The 25,557-nt window shown below is 34.1% G+C and overlaps 1 protein-coding gene across 2 annotated transcripts in view; it reads right to left on the reverse strand.

Annotated features, from left to right (window-relative positions):
* eIF3a (eukaryotic translation initiation factor 3 subunit a) overlaps positions 1-25,557 on the reverse strand; it is a 399,865-nt gene that overhangs the window by 294,344 nt on the left and 79,964 nt on the right. For both annotated transcript variants that reach the window (XM_090385008.1, XM_090385009.1), the window contains one exon: positions 24,727-24,901. In XM_090385008.1, coding sequence (XP_090241134.1) covers positions 24,727-24,901 — 175 coding nt within the window. The remainder of the gene's footprint in view (positions 1-24,726; positions 24,902-25,557) is intronic.

A 25,557-nucleotide genomic window follows, 5' to 3' on the forward strand; every position in this document is an offset into this window, starting at 1 on the left:
TAAAAATTGGGTGCCCAAGCAAAATATAGAATCAGATGTAAATTTTTCAAGACTTTTTCATATAGGAAAGAAAATCAATATTAAAAATAAAATTAATAAAATGCACATTATGAAGTGTATTTAAATTAATATAATGCTATATAGCAAAAGGAGAACAGAGAGAGACCATATCACGGTCAAACTGTTAAAATCTTCAAAGTGGTTTTATGGCGAGTTTGAAGAAAAACAAAAGGAACTACTAGGGACAATATAATGTATCTATTATGCATCATCTCTATTGAAGATGATGTCGCACAATAGACAAGAGCCACAGAGAGGCATGGTGTAGTTTCTTTTAAACTATTTTCATATTTTATACTAAAAGATTATTTTCCATGCCGTTTCCTATGAAAATTGGCAACACGGGGTCCTGGCTAAAAATGTTAATCGCCCTTCCCATGTTCCGATAATCAAACTCACATCAATATATCAGTGTTGGAAAATTAGAAATAAGAGTAACATTACCAATTCTGGGGGATCTAACTGTTACTCTGGTCCACTCTGAAGAATGACCATTTATAACAACCCTCTGTCTCCTATACTTTTAGCCAGCCAATGATCTAGCATAGGATCTTACCTCTCAATTCCTTCTTATTTATAAAGAAAACTTTCATGCAGGACTATATCAAAAGCTTTCATAAAGTCTAAGCATATAATATCTTCAAAAAGGCCTCTAAGGTTAGGAGAGTACATATTCAGAATTTAAAACAAATACACCAACCGTTTAATTATAATGGTTTAATACTGGAAACTATAAAATGTACCAAACGATACTACACTGTAAAATGATATATGCAAAAGACTGATTTACAAAATAAATATACGATGAAACTTTAATATACAATAAAATATAAATAAATAAATTATTTAAAATACAATAAAGATAAAAGTGATAATAAGACCGCAGAGTTCAATAAGTCCGCCATTGCTGAGCATTATTGGGAGAAACATCATCAGGTCTCCCCGGTGAATGCTATCATCCTTGACCGGGCGCATAGGTTCTGGGACCGTAAGTGGCTAGAGAGTTTGTGGATAGGCTCGTCTGAGAACAATAGTATGAATAGGGACAGGGATGTTCGATTTCACCCCCTACTGGAAGCTGTGGTCCTGGCAAAAGTCGAGCGTTTTATATTTCCACGCTCCCGATTCTGGATCGTAGGGAAGAAATATTGAGCATCCGCATGGTCAACCACGTGTGCTGCGAGCCTGTTACTTAAGGATGTGTTGCTTAAACATCATTGTTGTTGAGAAAGGAGGCGGAAGCCTCCGAAAGCTTCAGTCAATGTTTTATCGCTTTTATCGTTATTGTATTTTAAATACAATATTTATTTATATTTTATTGTATATTAAAGTTTCATCGTATATTTATTTTGTAAATCAGTCTTTTGCATATATTATTTTACAGTGTAGTATCGTTTGTTACATTTTATAGTTTCCAGTATTAAACCATTATAACTAAGCATATAATGTCAATGACTAACATCAAAATCATTGTTATTTCAAGAATTCTAATACAAATTCCATTATCACAAATCTGTCATTCCAATGACAGGAACTGTATTGTAATTCTTGAAACATCAATCACTAAAGCTTTCATGAGGAGAAAATGTTGACCTACAGTTTTACAGGTAGGCTCTGGGGCACACGACACAGGTTTACTTCATGGTTTTGTTAATTAATTAAAAATAGTTTTGAAAACCAGACAAGGACAATACACACCTGTTTGCCACAGTTGTCTGATTCTGGTTTAGGAAAGCCAAAATTCTCTGGAATTCAGTTTGCAAAGTTGATGAAATTGAATTATGGATACATAAAATGATGTAGGCATTATTATTTTAAATTCTGGTTTCACTTTTGACAACAATCTTACTCTAATGATATGCAATCAAGTCAAAATAAGAAATTAATATTAAAACATGTAATTTAAATTATATAATATAATAAATTTAAAAATAAATAATTATATATATATATATATATTTTGTGTTTTTATTATTTTAGTTAGTGTCTAATAGATTGTTTTTAATTTGTCACTTGCTACGTTAATGTCATTGCCATGTGGCAATTGGACTATTATACGTGCTTGATATATTTTAGTTTGATTGCTTAGATTACTTAAATTTTTGGTATCTATTTTCTATAGGGTATTAGGGTGTATACTGAACAGGAGATTTAGTTAGCGTTTTTAGTCTAACCTATTCCTAGGGGTCTGTGGTGGTGTTCAAATTATATACTATCTAATGAAGTTAGTTATAATTATTTATTTAACTTTAATTAATATTAATCAATACTAACTAACATTCCCTTACCTGGTCATCTATCCGCTACTTCATCTGGGGCTTTGAGCGGATTGATAGCCAGTTTTAAAGGAATGTCTCATAATTACCCGTTTTCTGTTAACTCCCTATCAGTTTTGCCTTATTAGTGAGATTATTTTGCTCTTTTAGATTATTTAATTCATTAAATAAGGATAGTTTTATGTCAATTTGTCTTTCAGTTTAATTTTAATTTTTGAAAATTTTTTATTCTTAACTTCGGATTCGGCAAACTGGTAGAGGAGAAACAAAGCCCAACGGGTAATTATCGGAATAATCGAGTGGAGCTATACTTAACTGTCCGGTGGTGGTGTTTCGGTAAATGAGGGGTTAGCCCTATTCATTGTTTGTTTTATCACTGGTTTGGTTTTGAGTGCGCAGTCGCATCTATTGTTGCTTGATATTGTTGTAGGGTGATATTTTTGCAAGTCATCCGATGAGTGGGGACTCAGTACTGGGGGGGGGGGTTTCCGTTTTAGCTCTGTGGTGAAAATTAATTTGAAAATAACGTGATTTGGTTGTATGTTATTTACAAGCGTTATTTTCATGATTTGGTTGTTATTTACATGAGTTGGTTTGCTATATATATATATAATATTTTTAATAAACAAACATAATGATGGAAGTGTGAGTTACACAGAATGCCCAAAGCTGAAAGGAAAAGGATAGAAATAATTAAAAAGTGACCTGTAGTATCAAAAATGACATGTAATAAAAGACCAAAGTAATGGTAGCTAGTATCAGATAAGGGGGGCAACGCAAATAAATCTGATATCAGCAAAATAAAAGTTGATACATGATCGTGTATTTCATCAGGGGACTACACCTGATGAAACTTATTTTGCTGATATCAAATTTATTTGCATATTTGCTTTGCCCCCCCCCCCCCTTGATATATAGCCAAATATACCCACCCTTATCTGATACTAGCTACCATTACTTTGATTTTTCATTACATATCACTTTTGATATTACAGGTCACTTTTTAATTACTTATATCTATCCTTTCCTTTTAGCTTTGGGCATTCTGTGTACCTTACTCTTCCATCATTATATTTATATTTATTAAAAATATTATATGTGTACATTTACATCCTTTGCTGATGCTTTGTGTGCTTAGGTGTATTTGCCATATCCGATTTATTTATTTTTATCTCCTCACCTTTCCTGGTTTTAATGCACTATTATTTTCGTGATATGTTCTGTAAGTGCCATAGAATCATTAAGCAGATGATTCTACTTAATTCTACTATTAAGTAGAATCATCTGCTTAATAGAATCAAATTTCAAAGAACCGATTCAAATCAATAAAATACATCACAATTTCAGTTATCAGAATCAAATTTGAAAGCCTCTGTTATATTTTTCTAAAGCAAATTTCTGGAGGTTACACCCATAAAAAAAAAACAATTTGCAGTTTCTGGTTTATTGGGCTTTTCTGTTAATGCAATAAATGGGTTGTAAACTATCTTATTCCAATAATACCAATATCTGGAATTCGGTGTTTTCATGTTATTATGGTGAAATGTGATTCCCCCTTCACTGAAACTTCTCTTCATTTCTATATCTAAACTTCATCTTACTTCGTGTGTCATGTGTTAGTTCCAATTTGTGTGTGCTTTGTTATTGATTGATGCTTATCTTTTTTACTGTGTTTTAAATTTTATTACCCTAAAAAAATGTCAGCGAATAGAAAGAGTGAATTTGAGTGTAAAGTGGCAAATTATAGAAACACGACAAATTAAACTAAGCAATATGTCTCAAAGGGAAGCTGAAGTAAAATTAGGAGTGCATCATTAAAATTATAAAAATCACATCACACATTAAACACTAATGTGATTAGTGAAACCAGAAAAAGGAAGCATGAAGGGAAATGCCAAACAGTAGATGAAGTTCGGTTTGGTTCAAACAGGCCAGCTCTAATGCACCAATCAATCATAGCATCCTTCTTCAAAAATGCTAAGTTTTTTTTTCTGAAAAACTACACGAAGAGGTTAATGCGATGGACAGGTGGCTGACAAGATGGAAGGAGAGGCATGATCTTGTTTACAAAAAACTTCGTGGGGAAAAACAGGATTCCCCTTTGTGGAGAAAACAGGTGGTTCTGCGGCTGACACCTGGTTGAAAACCTCTTGGCAAACTGTGTTAAGCATTTATAATCCCGAAAACATTTTTAATACAGACACAGGGATGTACAACAGGGCTACCCCAGACCACTGCATGGTTTTTAAAAATTCCTCTGCATCTGCAGGAAAGAAGATCAAGGACAGAATTACAGTTCTTTTAACTCTTAAGATTTCAAAATGTAACAGCAATGAAGCTCAATTTTTCCTACTTTAAGTACAGTCTGTCCTCGTATAGCACGATAGTTGCGTTCCTAGAAACTCTTGTGCAATGCAAAATCGTGCAATATAAACAGGCCCTATGGGAAAGGTAGGGTTAGGTGCTGACCACCCAAGATTGAACACACATTTGGAACCAAAACATTACCAAACACAATAAATAATCGGGTAATTTTAATCGTTATAAAATACGTAAGTATTTTATAACGATTAAAATACGTAATAAAAATAATATTATATTATAAAGTATTTTTAGTATTTTTTAATACTAAAAAAGTATTTTTTACGGAAAAAATACGTATTTTATTCGTAAAAAAAATATATTAAATAAAATACTTACGTATTTTATAATACGTAAGTATAAATTATAATACGTAAGTCGTAATAAAATATTGCTAATGCTTTTGCTTCTATCGTAAGCAAACTTGCTTTTTGTTTGATTTTCTATCCAAACAGATCACAGCCGTTCCATCTCTTCCAATTCTTTGTGTCTTAATCTAATGGATTTTAATTACACTTTGAGTTGTTCCCACTATGAAAGTTGTTTTTATTTTCTCTGCATTCTTTGTAATTCTCCGCGTTGCCTCATTTAGGTCTGTAGCACGTGCAATATCACATGGTCTTTCATTTCGCTCAAAGCGTTTCGCAATTTCATATTTTTTCTCTATCGACAGAAACAGACTGGCCATAAGCCTTACGGGGGAAACCACGGTGGGCCGGAGGCTGGTGTGATTTTGGTCATAAACCGTAGTATGAGGCCACTACAAATTTTCCCGGGTAAGAATTTTTGACCCAGTCCGCCTCTGTTTATCGATATTGCTTCTTTTTTTTTTTTTTCTCTCTGAATCTGCAGTGTCTTAGCCAGGATGCTTCCTTTTCACACCTTTTAAATATTTTACTAATTTTTAGGGAATAAAGCACAATTACAAACGAGATGGCATGCTTGATACACAGAAACAAAGCTGCGCGCGTATAGCAACTGAATAAACAACACCGTAAAGGCCGATACACTATTAACACCTCACATTTTATTAATGCACATTTCTGGGGGTTACTACCATAAAACAATAAAAAAAATTTCCAGTTGCATTTCTGCTAGTGGAATCTGTTATAAATTGGTAGTAAACTCCATCTAATTGCATTTGCGATTATATCGATAGCTGGAATTGTGTTGGTTTTTACGTTATTATGGTGAAATGCGTTTCCCTTTCACTGATATAAAACACATAAATACATTTTCAGAATCTTCTTCGTTCCTATTGTGTTGCGTTCAGTTGGGGTGATTCCGCATTCGACTGCCATTTCTTGTAAACACAAAGGCGAATCGTGTATAAGCGAATTCGGTTCGTGTTATATAAGATAACGTTCCCCTATTTATAAATCGTGTATGATCGAATTCGTGTAATGCAAACACGTGTTATACGAGGACCGACTGTACTCATTTAAATATAAGATCGATATCATACCTTTATTGTAGAAAATCTTGACCCGATGCTCACATCAAACTAATCCGGTTATATAAGCATTAAAATCTTTAAAACCATGAACGTATCCATATTAAAGGATTGTTAAATTATATGATATTATATATAACTAAACTTGTCTTTAATTAACATAGTCTGCTAACTGCTATCAAGGAAGAGCCAAGCACAGCCTATGCACAACAACCTACCCCAAACTAAACCATTAATCATCATTGATAGACCAGAAAGAAGATAATGTCGAACTGTATTAAAACTATATTAAATTAAAACCGTATTAAAATATTCTTAGGCTGAACTCTTAATACTTGACCAGGTATTTCAGTTGTAAACCGTGCTCACAACAAGAAAAGATTTAAAACAACATCCACTCTCTTATACTTTAAAATAGGTGCATCACGACAAGATTATTACCACATGCACGTGAAAGTCCACGAGTCCAAAATAGTATATGGTCTCTGTACATTTATAGAGCAACAGTTTAATTTCAGTTCACGGGTTTCAGCTATTAACAGTTTTATGGAATCTTTCTGTGAATTAATTACTTTAGCTTCGTTAAACCGAAAAACATGGTTCTCCTGAATGGTGTGAAAGGAAAGTTCAGATGCATCTGTCCTTTTCGCCCTCGCAGATGCCTTGTGTTGTTGTAAACACATAGAAAGATAATTTTGGGTAGAACCAATGTAAAAGAAGTTGCACTCCCCAAAAGCAATGTTATAGACAATACTGGTTTGCTCCCAGTATTGTCTATAACAGTGTTAGAGACTGAGGTAGATTTCCTTGCCCTCAATATTGTCTGAAGTTTACTTATCGGTTGTGCAACTATTTTGAATTCCATATTTTTAAAAATGTTAAACTGATCATATCCTTTTTACTTTAATAAAATCTTTATATGTGGTGTTTTTAATCACCGGAACCGATTCGGATTTCAGTTTCTCTTGTCGTTGAATGTTCCTAATTATACCATACCTAGTTTATATCCCCTGTTTAAAAATGTAAACGTACTCCCTGAGTACGTCCATTAAGGGTTTCTTGTGTAGAACTATATCTATACACATTGTGAAATTGGTTGAAAATGATACGCCTTTTATACATAAAAGGGTGGTATCTTGAATAATGTAAAAATTTCCCTGTATTAATAGGTTTTCGATATATTTTAAAGTGTATTAATCCTTCTTAACGTAAAGTTATATTAAGTTTATAGAGTTCTCACCTGATTTTTCTTGTTCCAAAGTGAATTTAATCTTGCGTGTATATTATTAAAAGAACTCATAAGATTATTTACATTGTTTTCATGTGAAATAACAAGGATGTCATCTAAATACCTACCACAAAATGTTAATCCGGGAATATACGGATTTAAGTGTAATTGTTCAATAGTATTCAGATAAATTTCAGCTACTAAACCACTCATACTAAGTTCCATCGGAAGGCCAAAAATTTTCTATAAATATCCGATTGAAAATCAACATAACTAGGCTCTATAAGAAATCTGATTAAATTAAATATTTCGGCTATAGGTAACTTGGTTTTATTTAACATTATGGCATTACTGCTGATCAAATCCCATAATGTATCGAGCGAATATTTAACATCTACATTAGTATACAGTGAGACAACATCAAGGGAAAACAAACTATCATCATTATCTAGCTTTTTATCTTTTAAAGTATTAAAAATGAGAATCGGAATTTTTTATGCTAAATTTTAATGTAAGACGTATCGGTTTTATGATTGCATATAAATAAGACACTAAAGGCGCAAAAGGTGAATTTTTGTAGGAAACAATCGATCTAATCGGATAACCCGTTTCATGCAACTTTACTTCTCCAAACAAGGTCGGTACATTGTTAGTTCTCGCTTTAAGATTCTTTAATATCGCCATTGTAATATAATCTTTTCTTCTGTATTCCGTTAAGGTATTATTGAACTGTTTAATCAAGTTATCGAACGTACTTCTATTTTCCAATCGATAGGTGAAATTATCAGATATGATACTCTTCAATTTCTTGTTATATCCGCTTTATGTATTGCAATATCATTTTTTCTTTACATTTTATAATCCGATTCTTTCTTGCTTTGATAATTTGGGTATATTAGGATCCTTAGAATTATTTATAACATTATTTATCAGCTGTATTAATCTCTCCTTATTTTTAGTGTTCCTTAAAATGTATTCAAATTCAACTACTATTTGTTTTTTTGGAAGTCGTATAGGGTGACAGATTATAATTAAGTCCTTTTCTTAAAAGATTTATTTGAACAGTGGATAAATTATGTGAATAACATTTTATGGTAGGTATTTAGATGATATCCTTGTTATTTCACATGAAAACAATGTAAATAATCTTATGAGTTCTTTTAATAATATACACACAAGTTCAAATTCACTTTGGAACAAGAAAAATCAGGTGAGAACTCTATAAACTTTTTTTTTTTTTTAACTATACGTTAAGAAGGGTTAATACACTTTAAAATATATCAAAAACCTACTAATACAGTGAAATTTTTACATTATTCGAGATACCACCCTTTTACGTATAAAAGGAGTATCATTTTCAACCAATTTCACAATGCGTATAGATATAGTTCTACACAAGAAACCCTTAATGACGAACTCAGGGAACTTACAAGATTTTTAAACAGGGGATATACACTAGGTATAATTAGGAACGTTCAACGACAAGAGAAACTAAAATCCGAATCGGTTCCAGTGATTAAAAACACCATACATAAATATTTTATTAAAGTTCCTTATGTACAACAACGGTATGAGCAGTTTTTTAACATTTTTAAAAATATGTAATTCAAAATAGTTGCACAACCGATAAGTAAACTTCAGACAATATTGAGGGCAAGGAAACCAACCTCAGTCTCTAACATGGAGCAAACCAATATTGTCTATAACATTGCGTATGGGAGTGCAATTCCTTTTACATTGGTTCTACCCAAAATTATCTTCCGATGGGTTTACAACAACACAAGGCATCTGCGAGGGGCGAAAAGGACAGATGCATCTGAACTATCCTTTCACACCATTCAGGAGAACCATGTTTTTTGGGTTAACGAAGCTAAAGTAATTAATTCACAGAAAGATTAGCATTAGCATTAGTAGAGGCATTTGATGCAAGAAAGCAAGCTTATGCAGCATCAGCCAAAAAAAAAAAACCCACTTCCACTTCACCCCTCTGTTCGTTCAAAATACCTGTCCAGCTGAGCCTTAAACTTATTTAGGCTATCAACCTCCACCACAAGGGATGGAAGTCTGTTCCACCAACCAACCACCCGCTGGCTAAAGGCAAATTTCCGCACATCTATCCTACATCTGTCTTTCCTCAATTTGAATTTATGCCCTTTCAGGTGATTTTTCTGAGCTAGAGGAAGAATCCCATCAGCATTGAGCATGCTTAAACCATTCAAGGCTTTATACACCTCTATCAGATCACCTCGCTGGTGCCTAGTCTCCAGACACTGTAATTTGCAAAACTTAAGCCTTTCTTCGTAAGAGCACCCCTTTGTTCCATTCACTAATCTTGTTGCCCTTCTCTGTACTCGTTCCAGCAGCTCTACATCCTTCTTGAAATGAGGCCTCCAGACCTGTATACAGTACTCTAGGTGTGGCCTGACCATTGCCTTATACAATGGAATAATCACCTCCTTATCCCTGCTGGAAAAATTCCTGTATATCATTTACAATACTCCATGAGCTACTCTTGCAGCCCGTCTGCACTGCTCAGAGAACTTCATATCTGCCTGCACAACCACCCCCAAGTCCCTTTCATTCTCTACCACTGTCAGTGTAGTACCACAGAGTTGATACATTGCTCTGGGGTTGCTGTTTCCCATGCGTAGTACTTTACATATGTCAATGTTAAACTTCATTTGCCACCTCTCAGCCCATCTGCTCAACCTTTCCAGATCCTGTTGCAGCAGCATAGTGTCAGTAGTGTCCTTGACAACCCTGCCAACCTTTGTATCATCTGCAAACTTGGACATTAAGCTTGATATACCATCATCAATATCATTTATAAATACAGAAAACAATAATGGACCCAACACTGAGCCCTGAGGGAGTCCACTAATAACATTAGTCCACGATGAGCAGTGTCCATTGATTACCACTCTCTGTCTTCTCCCCCTCAACCACCCCTTTATCCATAGCAGCAATTTGCCTCCAATGTCACACTGCTCCAATTTGTGTAGCAGTCTTCCATGTGCAACAGTATCAAAAGCCTTTCTAAGATCCAAGTATATAATATCAAAGTTATTCCGTGCATCCAGTTCTTTTGTGACTGCATCATAATATCCAATCAAGTTGGTCAGGCAAGACTTCCCCTGAGCTATAACTGAAGTCTTGTCTAAATGATCCTGCAGTGCTTCTTTAACCAGTGCCTCCATTAATTTTCCTGGAACAGAAGTTAAGCTCACAGGTCTATAATTACTTGTGTCAGCCTTTGATCCTCCTTTGTGAATTGGGCTCACATTTGCACATTTCCAGTCTATGGGTACCTCCCCTGAATCCAAGGAAGCTCTCATAATTATGGCTAAGGGTTTGCTTACTTCCTTTGCTGCCTCCTTTAATATAACTGGATAGATCCCATCCACCCCGGGTGCCTTTCTTGTGTGTATCTTCAACAGTTTCTCCTCCACTTTACTCCCAGTTATTTCAAGATTCTGTAGCTTACTGCTAGAGCTGAATACACCTCTGGCATTCCCCTTGCTGAATAACTCCTCATGTGTGAATGTCGATGCAAAATATTCATTTAGTTTGTTAGCTACCTGAGCAGGATCATCAACAGTTGACCCATCAATATCAAGTGGACCAATCTGATTCATCCCCTTCCTTCTAGAGTTTACATAAGTAAAGAACTCTTTGCTGTTTTTCTTTGCATCCCTTGTCAAGGATTTCTCGTAATCTGCCTTTGCCTGCCTAACCTCCTTTGTAACTTGGTTGCATATCAACTTGTATCTATCATAGGCTTCTGTGTCATGTGTTAATTTGTAAGTATCCCATGCATTTTTCTTCTCTGCCATATGCCTCATTAGTTCATCTGACATCCATTTTGGCCTAAACCTTGAACAATATTTCTTAGTTGGTATGTAAAGCCTAGTAGCTTCCAAGATAAGTTCTTTGAATGCTTCCCATTTTGAATTTGCTGTTGGTAACATCATCAGTTGGTCCCATTGTATAGAATTTAAATACTGTCTCAGTCCATCGTAGTCGCCTTTACGGAAGCAATAACCCTTCCCTTTACCCCTAATGGTAGTTACCTCTTTGAGTAAATCCCACTTCAGCACACTGTGATCACTGCCACCTAGTGGTTCATTTATCTGCAGATTCTTAATGCATGAAGAATCACTGCTGATAATCAAATCAAGAGTATTACTCCCTCTAGTTGCCTCCCGAACATGCTGATGTAGAAAACAATCATCCAATAAATCCACAAAAGCCTTGCTAGTGTGTGAGTAACCAGCCCCCAAATTCCAGTCAATATCTGGGAAATTAAAATCTTCCATTATAAGACTCTCTGATTTACTGGCCCACTCTATTTCCCTGTACAGTTCCTTATTATACTCATCAGAGTCATTAGGCCTATAGCACACTCCTACTCTCAATTTTGATCTCCCAATGCTTATGTCACACCAAACTGGCTCAACACTGCACTGTCCGGCGATGTCGACTGGCTTCACTTCCTTGGTTTTTATGTGTTTCTTAACTAATAGCATAACCCCTCCCCCCTTCCTATCCTTTCTGTAGACGTTGTACTCCCCAAATTGCAGTTCTGCATCCCTTATATCTGTGTGACACCACATCTCTGATATCCCAACAATATCTGCCTTTGATGTTTTGAGCAATACCTCAAATTCATCAAATTTATTTACTAAACTCCTAGCATTGGTGTACCCGCAAGTATACCTGCACCTGTTTCTATTCTTAGCTACCCTAACACAACCCATGTGTTTACTTGTACCGCAATGGCTCCCAGCAGTCTCTGAAATACCATGCATCTTGTTTTTCAGGCTTCTGCTCATTCTAATAGAAGCAGTGCAAGAATCTCTTTCACCTCTGCCAGTGGCTACTGTCAATCTATTGGTCTTTGTCTCCCCACAAGCTAGCAGTTTTCCGACCCACCTAACACTGCCTCGATAGCATCAGCTATCGAGGCATTACATAAAACTGTTAATAGCTGAAACCCTTGAAATGAAATTAAACTGTTGTTCTATAAATGTACAGAGACCATATACTATTTCGGACTCATGGACCTTCACGCGCATGTGTGAATAGCACGATTCACGTTGGTTGAAGATAATAATCTTGTTGCGATGCGCCTATTTTAAAGTATAAGAGAGTGGATATTGTTTTAACCCGTCACTTCTTGTGAGCACGGTTTACAACCGAAATACCTGGCCATGTATTAAGAAGTTCAGCCTAAGAATATTTTAATACGGTTTTAATTTAATATAATTTTAATACAGTTTGACAATTGTCTTCTCTTTCTGGTCTATCAATGCTGATGGGTTCAGTTTGTGGTAGGTTGACGTGTATTGGCTGCGCTTGGCTCTTCCTTGATAGCAGGTAGCAGACTATGTGAATTGAAGAAAAGTTTACTTTTATATAATATCATATAATTTAATAATCCTTTAATAGGGATATGTTTGCAGTTTTAAAGATTAATACTTATAAAGATTTTATATTACATTAACCGGATTAGTTTGATGTGAGCATCATGTCAAGATTTCCTACAATAAAAGTATGGTATCGATCTTATATTTAAACAAGTTATTTTAACATACATGACGGGAACAATCAAGATGAAACCGTTAGTTATAGGAAAGAATAAATCGCCTAAATGTTTTATAGGAGTACAACAGCTGCCTGTTGAATATCCCAATAATACGAACGCTTGGATGACAGCTTCTTTATTTGAAGATTATCTTCGTAAATGGGATTTGAAATTAGATAAGGAAAAAAAAAATTGCATTGGTTTTGGACAACTGCGCAGCTCATCCAAAGTTGACTTTTAAAAACAGTGAATTAGTTTTTCTACCTTCAAATAACCACATCACTGGTTCAGCCTCTCGACCAGGGAATAATAAGTCTTTCAGACCTATAGATTGGGCATGAGGCAAAGAATCATCCAGTCTATAGATGAAGAATTGGGAACATCATCCGATATCGCAAAGCATATAACTGTTCTAGATGCAATTCATACGACAATGAGTGCCTGGAATGAAGTTTCTGAAACCTGCATTAGCAACTATTTCAAAAAATGTGGATTAATTATTCATGATAGTCAACTAAGTCACCATACTGATCATGCTGAAAAGCCTGAAGACATTTGTGAACAGGAGTTTAATTATTGGGTGGACATAGATGGTGATCTACAAGTTACTACAGCTTTAACAGATGAAGTGGTGCAAGTGGTGAATATAGACTGTTATACAATATTGAAAAATCTATAAATAGACTTTGTAGCGATAATTTAAAGCAATCTAAAATAAGTGACTATTTTAAATTATAATCATATTATAAAGTGTTATATTTAATTAATATGTATATTAATTAAGCTATGTACACAAGTATAAATTTATTTTTATTTTGCTAACCTGTGTAAATGATATGTGAATATTCTTCCGATTTTCACATATCATTTAATTGGTAAAAAATCTTTGGTACTAAAGTGTGCTTTCTATCTTTATTTTTATAGCCTCTGGATAATATTTGTCAATTTTTGATTATTAGAATCAAAATTCAATTTGCAAACATGATCACTACAACCAGTGCATACTGTATTTAATACTACTAGTTACTTCTGTTTTCAGGTTTACTTAAATTTATTTCAAATCTGGCACCCTGCACACACAGTGCAAAATTTGAAATTATATGTACTGGTTTCACACAGAGTATTGGCCGGAGAGCAGGGAAAGAATATCAGGTTTCCTATAATTGTCTTTACAGTAATATCCCAACTTACGCAAACTCCGAGTTATGCGGTTCTTTTTTTTGCTGTGATACGCATTGGATGTGTTTCGCACAAACTCTACGTGCACAATTACGATTCTACGATCGACGAAAGTTAAGACTGTTTTGTTATATGTTTTATAAACCCTTAAAAAAAACTATGTCATTCAAACGAAGTAAATCTGATTCTCCTGCACCTAATAAGAAAAGGAAAATGATATCTTTGGAATGTAAACTTAATATTATCAAGGATTTTGATAGCAGAAGGAAAATTTGTGAATTGGCAAAGAAGTTTGAGGTACCGGAATTCACAGTAAGAACAACCATACAAGATAAAGAAAGAATTCTCAAAGCGGTGAAAAATGCTCAATCCTTGAACTCAAGCATAATTCGTAAACATCATGGTATTATTGCTGAGATGGAAACAATGCTGAAATTATGGTTAGATAATCAAGTAAAAGTGAAGAATTGCCAGTCGATCAGAACAGTGTGCTATCAAATTAAGTTGATTTTTGAGAGGCTGAAAGAAGAAGCTGGGGAGGCGGGCAAAGATGAAAACTTTGTAGTTAGTAACGGTTGGTTCAACCAATTTAAAACTCACTGTAACTGGCACAGTATCGCGGAGAGGCAGAAAGTGCCAATAAAGAAGCTGCGTCTTTTTTTCCTGAGACACTCAAGGCTATGACAGAAGGAGGTGACTATAGCAGTGAAACTGTATTTAACGTGGATGAGACTAGCCTGTTCTGGAAGAAGATGCCTAAAAGAACTTTTATCGCACATGAAGAAAAAAAAACTTTCCAGGTTTTAAGGTTTCCAAAGGCCGATTGACAGTGATGGTTGGCGGGAATGCAGCTGGTAACTGCAAGTTAAAACCTCTCTTAATTTATCGCTCCGAAAACCTAAGAGTTTTAAAAAATATCTAAAATTAGCTTACCAGTGATTTGGAAGTCAAATCATAAAGCTTGGGTGACAGCTTCCGTTTTTGAGGACTGGTTTGGTCACCACTTCATACTCGAAGTCGAACGTTATTGCAAGTCTAAACAGATTCCATTTAAAGTGATGCTTCTTATTGACAATGCACCCGGTCACACTCCTGTCACCCTAATTAATTTCAACCCACGTGTGAAAGTTGTGTATTTGCCTCAAACACAACCAGCTTGCTTCGACCAATGGACCAGGGAATCATCAAAACATTCAAAGCTTACTACATGATGCGTTCATTTGCATGTCTGAATGAAGCTATGAGACAAAATAGTGAGATATCTGTTAAAGACTTTTGGAAACAATTCAATGTTTTAGATGCAGTAAGAATCATTGAAGAATCTTGGGATGAAATTCACAAAAAATCATTGAATGGTGTCTGGAAGAAACTTTGTCCATTTTTTTTTTCAAAAACGAGATGAAAACGACGCCAGAAACTGATCATGTCGCTCCTGTGATAGAAGAAGTTGTTAATCTTGCCAGGCAATTAGATTTGGAAGTCAGTGGTGATGATGTCAACGAGCTGTTGAATTCACAGTCAGGAGCTGACAATGAATGAGCTCACAGAGATGCGTGAGCAAAACGTCACTGAAGTATCCGACAGTTCAGACCCAGTTCCACCAGAAAAGCACATGAAAATTGCAAGCTTGACAGGTCTCAGCTCAACTGAAAAGGGCTTAAAATTTTAGAAAACAGACTCCAACGAAGAATGCGTTATAGCTACAAAGCAAGGAATAAAAAAAAAATTATTAGCTTGCTACGAATAAATTCTGCGTGAAAAAAAGAAGGCGCCGTGTCATCAGACAAATTTGTTAGATTTTATGAAGCCATCGACATCGAAATAACTTTTTACGAAACTCATTTTTTTAATACATATTTTGTATTAATATGTATAAAGAACTGCAATTTTATTAAATATTTTTCTTCTAAACTAGTGTTTTTGTTAGTCCTTGGTCCCAATTAAACCAAATTTATATATATTTATATGCAAAGTTGTACCCCGACTTACGCGAAGTCAACTTAAGCGATTTTTGTTGGACCCACCTATCACGTAACTTCGGGGTATTACTGTACTCTGTAAAAACAATAATAAACTTTAAAAACAACAAAAGTAAGATGGTAGATGTTTACTGAACCGAGACAGAGAGATCTGAACTTTATACAAACACAGCATCGATGTTCCTACGAAAATCATAAAAAAATCACCTCAGAAACTACTGTAGTAAAGTTTCATTATATTTAAGAGAGTATAGACAAAATTTTTAAGCATTGGTTAACAGTTAAGGTAACATTATTCTTCGGGAGCACTTGTCAGGTTCCCTACCATTGCCAGGTTAATATTATTGTATATGTTTATTCCAATGTAAATTTAGTGTGATTCTCAATGATTAGAAAGTTGCTATAAATAGACGCTCAAAAAAAAAATTGAAGTTTTAGTTTGAACATTTATTTGGCACCTCCGTAGTCAGGTGGGCAGGAGCAGTAGTGCATAGCACTCGCTTCTTAATTAGACCGGGGTTCGAGCCCGTACCCACCAAATACGGAGGATGCAGCAGGTCAGGGAATGAACACCACATATTCCCAGCCTGGATAAAGGGTGAGGGTTGGCGTCAGGAAGGGCATCCAGCCGTAAAAATTGCATGCCAAAACAATAAAAGGAAAAAAAAAAAAAACACTGACCCCATATAATGATGGGAAAAGGCGAGGACAAAAAAAAGTTTGAACATTTATTTATAGCAACTTTCCAAGCGCTGAGAATTACACTAATTCTCACTATTTCTGTTCAACGTACTATAAAGTTTCCTGCACATACATATTATCAAAATTATTTAAATTTCTTTTATTATATCATGCAAAAAGTAATTAATAATAATAAATTAAAAGGTCTGTGTGGCTTTCATTGATTGAAAAGGAAGAAACTTCACAGATCTAGACTCTATGCTGTTCAAATTTATTTATTTATTTATTTTTTTTTTTTTGATAGTTATTGGCGCATTGGCTTCTGTGGCCATAATGCACCTCCCAAGGTTTTTGCAGTACTGTGATCCAAGCCCGAGGCAGGAATCGAACCCGCGACCTTTGGGTTGCCAGGCAAGCACTTTACCCACCCAGCTAGCCCGGTCGGCTCAAATTTAATGCTGACACACCTATGCACATCCAAAAAATAATTTGACACCATAGTTCTTTTCATATAACAACAGAAGACTATGAAAATCACTTCATGGAATTTATGGCTACGTTGCTGGTACTGTGATAATGGAGATATCCTTGTAAAGAAATACAAAAGTGACTACAAGTTTGAGAGAACTTAATAGAAAAGTGCCATTGCTTGCATTTTTATGAAAATTAATAAATTTGAATGATCAAATGGGAAGAATAAGAGCCCTGGGAATGTATTAAGGACTTAAAAAAATAATAATAAATTTAAATTGTCAATAAATTTTACATATATTCATTTAAAGATTTTAATCAAAGAAACACAATGAAATATAATTTGAATAAGATTCAATCACATGATAAAATCTAAAAATACTGGTTTATGCACCAATATGTTTAGATTTCACCCTTCATAAATATGGCTGTAGCATAGCATTGACAAGAATTAATTTGTGATGTTAAAAGAGTACAAACTTAAGTTACTATAAAAAAAAAAAGTCGCCCTCAATTCTCAGATACTTACAAAAGGTGTTTAAAAAAATCACCACACACCGCATATAAAAAAAAAAGAGAGACACCCATAGCAATTAATTTGAAACATAACAAACAATATTTAAGCTAATATTCAAAGTACCCCTCATAAGCATTGCAAAAAATATTTTAAATGAACAAAATATGAAAATAATAATTTAAAAAAGTGAACATTTCAGAAACACACCCTAGTACTTTCCATCTGGTGTGCCACGAAATATTTATGGATGTGAATTGTTTATAGTATAAAAATACCAGTAATATTCTATCGATTTGTCAAATTTGTTGTTGTAACTAATGGAACAATATAAATAAAGTGAATATAGCATTTTATTTATCTATATTCAGGAATAAACAGATGTGTTTGCAATTTATATTTGAATATAACTGTGACATAATATATATCAGTAAAGTGCATCAATTCTGAAAAGAATTGGAATACATCAATTTCTCAGTACTCAATTCGCTGATCAGTACTAGAACTATACTTGAGAGTATGAAAGAATGAACATAAAACTCCACCTTTTCTATGTGATTCCAATTCCCGAAGCAAAGCAGATTTATCAGTTTAATCCATTTCCTAAAAGTGGCATTATTAGTTTAGAGTCTAATTAAGCTTTCTAAAACTATTTTCTAAATAAAGAAAGTCTCCTTGGGAGAAATATTTTATTTAAGTCTTTCCTAGAACAAGTACCTGGAAATGTGATTGGAAAACATATGAGACTTGTAGAAAGGTTTGCTCTTTCGCTACAATGATTCTTGTAATTATTTTTCTAAGGTTTCAAAAGACGAAAAAATATTTTTATTTGGTAAGTGATATTCTAATCATTTCATATATTATTTAAAATTGTTTTTTTATTTATCACTTATTTATTTTATAAAATATATAACTTCCAAACAAAATACAATGTTGAAAAAATTGCAAGCATTTTTTTGATTTGTCAACAACCCAACAAATCAAAAATGTGTGCATTATGTTTCTGTAAATCCATACAAATAAAATATTAAAATACTGGAATCACTTCCACTGCACACAATAAAGTGATACAAAAACCGAAGAGCTGATACAATAAATGACATTTTTTCTATGTATTAGTATCTGATCAGAATTTCATAAAAGTGACAACATTAAACAAATGATGACATTGTCCATGATCACAATAAGCAGCATACACTGTAATTTCATATTTATTTTTTATGACTACCATTTTTTTTAGTAATTTAATAAAAGTTGTTGCTAAATTTACACCACATAGCTGTTCATGTGAAAAAATAAACCTGGTTCTAGCTAAAAAACTCCACTCGAAAAGAACCAGTTCGTATTGTATATACAATGCAACATTTGTATTTGGACAAATTAGATAACATTTCCTTTTTTCACTAAAGTTCCATGAAACAGCTTTCTCTTTTCTTTTTTGGAATGTCAGTACAATGAGAAATTAAAGTTACACTGTTCTTGACCAACCAAGCTACTAACCTCTAATTTACAGTTATTCTTCCTTTATTTTACTCTGTTTCTTCCTTTATTTTACTCTCAGCTATTTTTATATATACAGTGAAACTTCCCTTTAACGGACAGCCATGGGGAACGAAAATGTGTCCGTTAGAGAGAAGTGTCCGCTAACAAGAAGTCTGAGGGAGAAAAAAAAAAAAGAAAGAAAAATCGTTAAACGTTTAATGTAAAATTAAATTAAATTATATACAGATTTTGCACAATATTTTTGTAAATAATATACATACAATTGTGCTATGCATATTATGACTTTATCTTAAGAAAAATACATACATTACGCAATCACTTATTTTCTTTTGCACCTTCTTCCGGCTGATAATTTTGTTTTCAGCATTTGTTTGGAGTGAAGAAACCATCGAAAGTCCTTCAGTATCTTCTTCAGCGGCGAAAAACATTTTTAAACGATTGATTTGTATGAGCGCTTCTTCTATTTTCATCGGTGGTTCGTCGTTAATATGTTCTTCGACAGAATGACCTCCTTCCATTTCTTCATCCTCATGAGGAACTTCTTGAAAAATATCGATGATAATGTCGTTGATATCTAGAGCATCATCTTCTGTAGTGAGGTTTGAGTCTATATCTTTGTAGCCAGGGTCACTTGTAGCGGAAGTATCGTCCATTATCAATAGATGTTGAAGTTCTTGTTCTTCTTGGTGCTCCACATTGCTGTTCACAACTTCAATTTTTGCGTTTGAGAAGCCAGACTTTACAAAACAGTTCACGACAGTTTGTTTTCTAATTGCGTTTACTGAAGAGGAAATCCATTGAATCGCATCTAGGATGCTAATTTTCTTTGCAAGGTCACTCGCACATGTTACATCATTCATGTTTGCAATGAGATGTCTTAAAACACGTTTTCTGTAGTGAAGTTTAAATTTTTTTATTATCCCTTGATCCAAGGGCTGACACTCTGCAGATGTGTTTGGTGGCAGAAAAACGATTTGAATGTTGGACAATTCAATGTGCGGGTGAGATGCAGCATTATCCATGAAAAGAATAATTTTTCTGTTTTGACGAATCATGTTTTGGTTAAAGTGACTTATCCATTCGCTCATGATATCTCGTGTCATCCACGCTTTTTTATTAGACTTCCAGTCAACATTTAAAAGATTCAACTTTATGCCCTTGAAACAACGAGGATTTTGTGGTTTTCCTATAACAAGAGGTTGTTCAAAGTCTCCCAGCATATTTGTACACAATAGTACAGTCAAGCGTTCCTTAGAAATTTTTCTGCCCTGGCACTTTTCGTTTTTTAGACTTATTGTGTTTTCAGGAAGAGCTTTAAAAAAGCAACCCTGTTTCGTCACAGTTGTAAATATCCTTAGCTTCAAAATCACGACATAAATCTTCCAATTTGACGGTCCACTCTGTTACAACCCCAGTATCAACAGATCCACCTTCACCACTTACGGTTTTCCAAGGAATTTTATGCTGAGTTTTGAACTTATCTAGCCATCCCACAGAAGCTTTGAACTCATTTACTCCCATAGATTTCGCAACCTCCAAAGCCTTTTCCCTAATAATAGGCCCATTAATGGGAATTTTTTTAGCACGTGCGCGACAAATTTGAAGTCCAACAGTTTTCAGGAATGATTTTTGAACCTGATCATTTCCGTGTTGCCAAAATTGTTTGAGCAGTTAATTTTTTTTTATTTAGGATGTCGCTTACCTGCGTCTTCCCGATTTTGAATTTTGCAGCGAGATTGCGAAGGCTATTTTTTTGCCGATCATACGCATTAATGAGTTCGGCTTTATCTTTTAAAGTTAAATGTTTACGAGAAGACATTGTGCACTTCACACAACTGAAAACTGAAACTGAAAAGACGAAAGGCCGACCATATTCCCCCCCCCCTGCACACACCGAATTCATCAGAAGTTTTACACGTGGAGTGAAGAAACCACTCTATACTTTTTAATTACTAAAAAAAAAAAAAAAGACAATATAAACATAACTACACTTGATCAAACACTCAGAACACTACTATAAGGAGAGTTCCTGCAAAAGCAAAATTTCAAATTTTTTAACAAGATACAGGTGAACAAAACATTGCCATACCATAAATAAATTACAGAATGGCAACATAAACTGTAATTGTACTTGCCATACAATCAATATTTAAAAACTGTCATTTGTCTTAAGAGAATAAAAAAACGTGCCTTAAAATTCTTGAAAAGGGGTTTAGAACCGCGACGTAAACCTTGATAAAATTCAGAGAATCGGAAATAGAAAATAAACACACAATTGAGGCAATACGTGGAAGAAACGTTCCTATAAAAAGGGCCGTGAGCTCGCCCGCTGTCCGTTATGGGGAGATCAAATTAAGTGCTAATCTAAACGAAACAGTGCAGATTGCCTGTCCGCGTCCGTTACAGAGAATGTCCGCTAGACAGAAGCTGCAAACACGTTAAAACCAATGGAGGTGAGTTGGGGAATTTGAAAATGTCCGTTGTAGAGAGATGTCCGTTAACGAGAGGTGTCCGTTAGGAGAAGTTTCACTGTGTATATATATATATAAAGGATTAAAATAGCTCAATCATTATTCTGATCTTCCTAATTGTTTGTATTATCTTTAATTACCATAAAAAACAAAAATTGTGTGAGCCTTATCCATCCTTGTTACTGGAAGTGAATTTCTCTCTAACACAGAGCTAAAATATCTCTGCACCTTAATAGTTTCCCTTTTCTTAAAGCCATGACTAGTTCAAACTCTGCATTCAAATCACTATCCAAAATAATCAGCCAAATTTAGAGCAAATTTCATGACACAGAGCTTGTTTTTATATTTATATATACAAAAATATAAAAACAAGCAAAGCTCGTTCCATTACAGAAACACTTTCTAACATTATTCACAATTACAAACTAATTTTGAGCTTCAACTTAATTTCCAGTAATCTTCAATCCCTTTCTTAACCAAATGAACTCTATTTCTCCTCTACTTAATGGCAAGCTTGAAAGAACAAGTTTTAGAATACATAGATTGAAATAATGTTCTTGTAGTTTATCAGTTTTTGTCAAATGCATTTCCAACACACATTCTGTTGCACTGCTGTGCATTCAGACTTGCAAGTTAAGTGTGGTCTTGACAATGGATATTCAAAACAATGAGATGAATCTCATCAATGTTTGGTTATATCATCACACATTAATTGGAAAAAAGACTAATTCAATAATCAACTTGCTTAGACAATCAATTTGTTCACATAAATAAAAATGAGTGATTCAAGCCTCCATAGCTGCTAAATTATGAAGGTTTGATCGGTTAATGAATGTATTCTTTGTTAAAATGATTAACTGCAAACTTCTGACTTACGTGACTGTACTAAAATATAAACAGTTTATTTTTAACAAATTTATATTATTAATATTATAATACATTTATATTCATAAACGATTCATGTTTATTAATGTCTATAATTGTTGAATCCCCTACTCCATATCTGATCAACACTGTGGTACCATTAAAACCTGCAATTTTTTCAATGATAGTCAATTCTGACACTAAGACAACACTGGGTAACATAACATTTTGGAGACATTTTTGCAGTATAATCTAGTTAATTTAGTCATGAGAATAAATGGCAGAACCCTTAATGAACAACCTTTCTAACTATACTTTTTAATTACTAAAAAAAAAAAAAAAACAATATAAACATAACTACACTTGATCAAACACTCAGAACACTACTATAAGGAGAGTTCCTGCAAAAGCAAAATTTCAAATTTTTTAACAAGATACAGGTGAACAAAACATTGCCATACCATAAATAAATTACAGAATGGCAACATAAACTGTAATTGTACTTGCCATACAATCAATATTTAAAAACTGTCATTTGTCTTAAGAGAATAAAAAAAAGTTTGAATTTCACTTTTTCAAACCAGATGCAGCTAAATGAAAGCAAATCCAACATTCGTTTTAGCTTTAAACTAAATCTAGTTTAAGTGTTAAAATATTTTCAATTATGTGAAGCTATCTGCCCATTTTCCATTCCTCAGATGATCAATACAGTAAACCCCCGCTATTCGCGGGGGTTACGTTCCTGAGAAATGTCGCGAATACCGAAAACGCAAATACTGAGTTATGGCTCCCATAGTAATAAAGGGGTTCCGTTCCAAAGTATGAAATATATAAGAAAAACTAGTCTAAAATTTTGTCTATGTATGTATCATATGTACGTAGACAGTACATAGTGAAATGCAAGCATATGGCATCGAAATGAAAATAAGAAACAATTTAATATTAAATGTAATATTCATTAGAAATTTCAAACAAATCTTTCAAACCAGCGTCTTTGCTAGCTAAAAAACTTATCCCGCCAGTGCTATCACCAGTTTCGCTAAAGTGTTGATAAGGGAGTTTTGCCTTTTCACGAATGATGAGGGAACTGAACGGAATTTTACTTTGAGTTCGGTCTTCCATCCACAGATTTAAAGCTTTTTCCATTTTTTCTAATTTAACATCACGAGTTACAGAGCAAATTTTTGAAGCAATTAGCGCGTTTTCACGGACACTACGGCGGATTTTTTCTTCCGATTTTTTGATTGATCGTACCGTTGCCTCATTGATTTTATAATGTTTTGCCACTGAGGAGACACTTTCACCATTAGAAATTTTGTCTAATAACTCAATTTTATTCGCTAATCATCACCTTCTTTGATATTTTTACATTTCCCTTGTTATTCGTAGCATATTTTTGTACGGGTAAAAAAGAACTTGTCCACAATAAAGGCACTTTCTTCCGTTAACACACACTCGAAAAAGTCTGTTTTACACTGCAAAACGGTAGATTTATCACTTATGTAAGCATATCAATTTATAAATTGATAATTTTATTCAATTTATAAGCATATAAATTAAAAGCAAACGACCAAACCTTCCATGAGAAGCGCATAACACATACTGAACAAGGATTAGCCAGAAACATCCACGCTCGCGATTTTGTCACCCCTCTCCCCCACCCACTGAACGCTGTTTTGACCGGGAAAGATAATTTTAGCCACGCCCATGTTTTTTTATGGCGGATAATATTCACGGCGCTTTAAAATTCACATTTTTTTAAGTTTAATTTTATATTAAATCAGCGATCGCGAATACGCGAATACAGATACCGCGAATAGCGGGGGTTTACTGTATTCCTGATGATTCAGATTCCGAAGATCCCACGGCATAACATAATAACATGATTAGTCAGAATCAGATGGACAGATGAGCAACAGAATTTCCTCACAACACTTAAATATCAACATAAGAAACCCACAAATATATAAAACTCAAATGTTTTTGGTCTTCTCTAATTATTCAGTAAACAAAGATGGCATTTCCTTCTTTGAAAATTATATGCACTAAAAATACATTAACCTTTAAAATTCAGACAGAGACATGACACAGATGATACATACCAAATCCTTAATGAGTGAAGCCCTACTTGGAAGATTAGGAAGACCAAGTAATGTTGCTAACAAACGGTGGTTCTTTTCAATTACATTTTCATCTGTCTCCACTAGTCGGTCAATCTCAGGACGATTGGGTGGCATTGGCACAGCCAAAGTTGCCAAAACAACACGAGATGCCAATCTGAAATGATAATCCAAATTTAATAGTTCTTGTGTGTATGTGGTACAAAAATGAAGGGAAGGTAATGAGTCTGGATTGGGGGGGGGGGCTGCTTTTCTGATGAAAACTTACTGTCATGTTCAGTAGTTAATTCCTTTTATGCAATTTTTTTTTTGCTGAAGTTACCCCAGGGCTAGAAGGTCATGGTGAAGATGATGGGCACATTGTTTGGGAATATCTTAATCTAAGCTGGTATTATAAATAAACAAGTCAGTTACTGTAAGCTGAACATTAAATATCAAGCATATTAGCAATAGTAATAATTCATGATTTATAACAAAAAAAAAAAAACCCCTTTTATGCACGAAACAAGAAAACTTCATTTCTGTGCATCCATAACATTGTCCACTCATTCCTCCAACCAGCACATGGTAACAAACAATGTCCAGTGTAATAATATTGTAACAATACATGTTATAGGGGCAGCCTATGTGATGTGTACAAAAAAAAAAAAAAAAAAAATTAATAATTGAGAGTTCTACTAGTCTGATTCCAAAGAAATTTGTAAAAGCATGACAAATCATTCTAAAAGATACAAATATAAAATTTCATGAAAATCTATTCATTAGGAATCCAGTTATATGTGGACAGAAGGACAAAGGTCAAATTCCTTTTGG

The sequence above is a fragment of the Mastigoproctus giganteus genome, chromosome 11 (genome assembly GCF_048544385.1).
Source record: "Mastigoproctus giganteus isolate SK-2022 chromosome 11, ASM4854438v1, whole genome shotgun sequence".
Taxonomy (NCBI): domain Eukaryota; kingdom Metazoa; phylum Arthropoda; class Arachnida; order Uropygi; family Thelyphonidae; genus Mastigoproctus; species Mastigoproctus giganteus.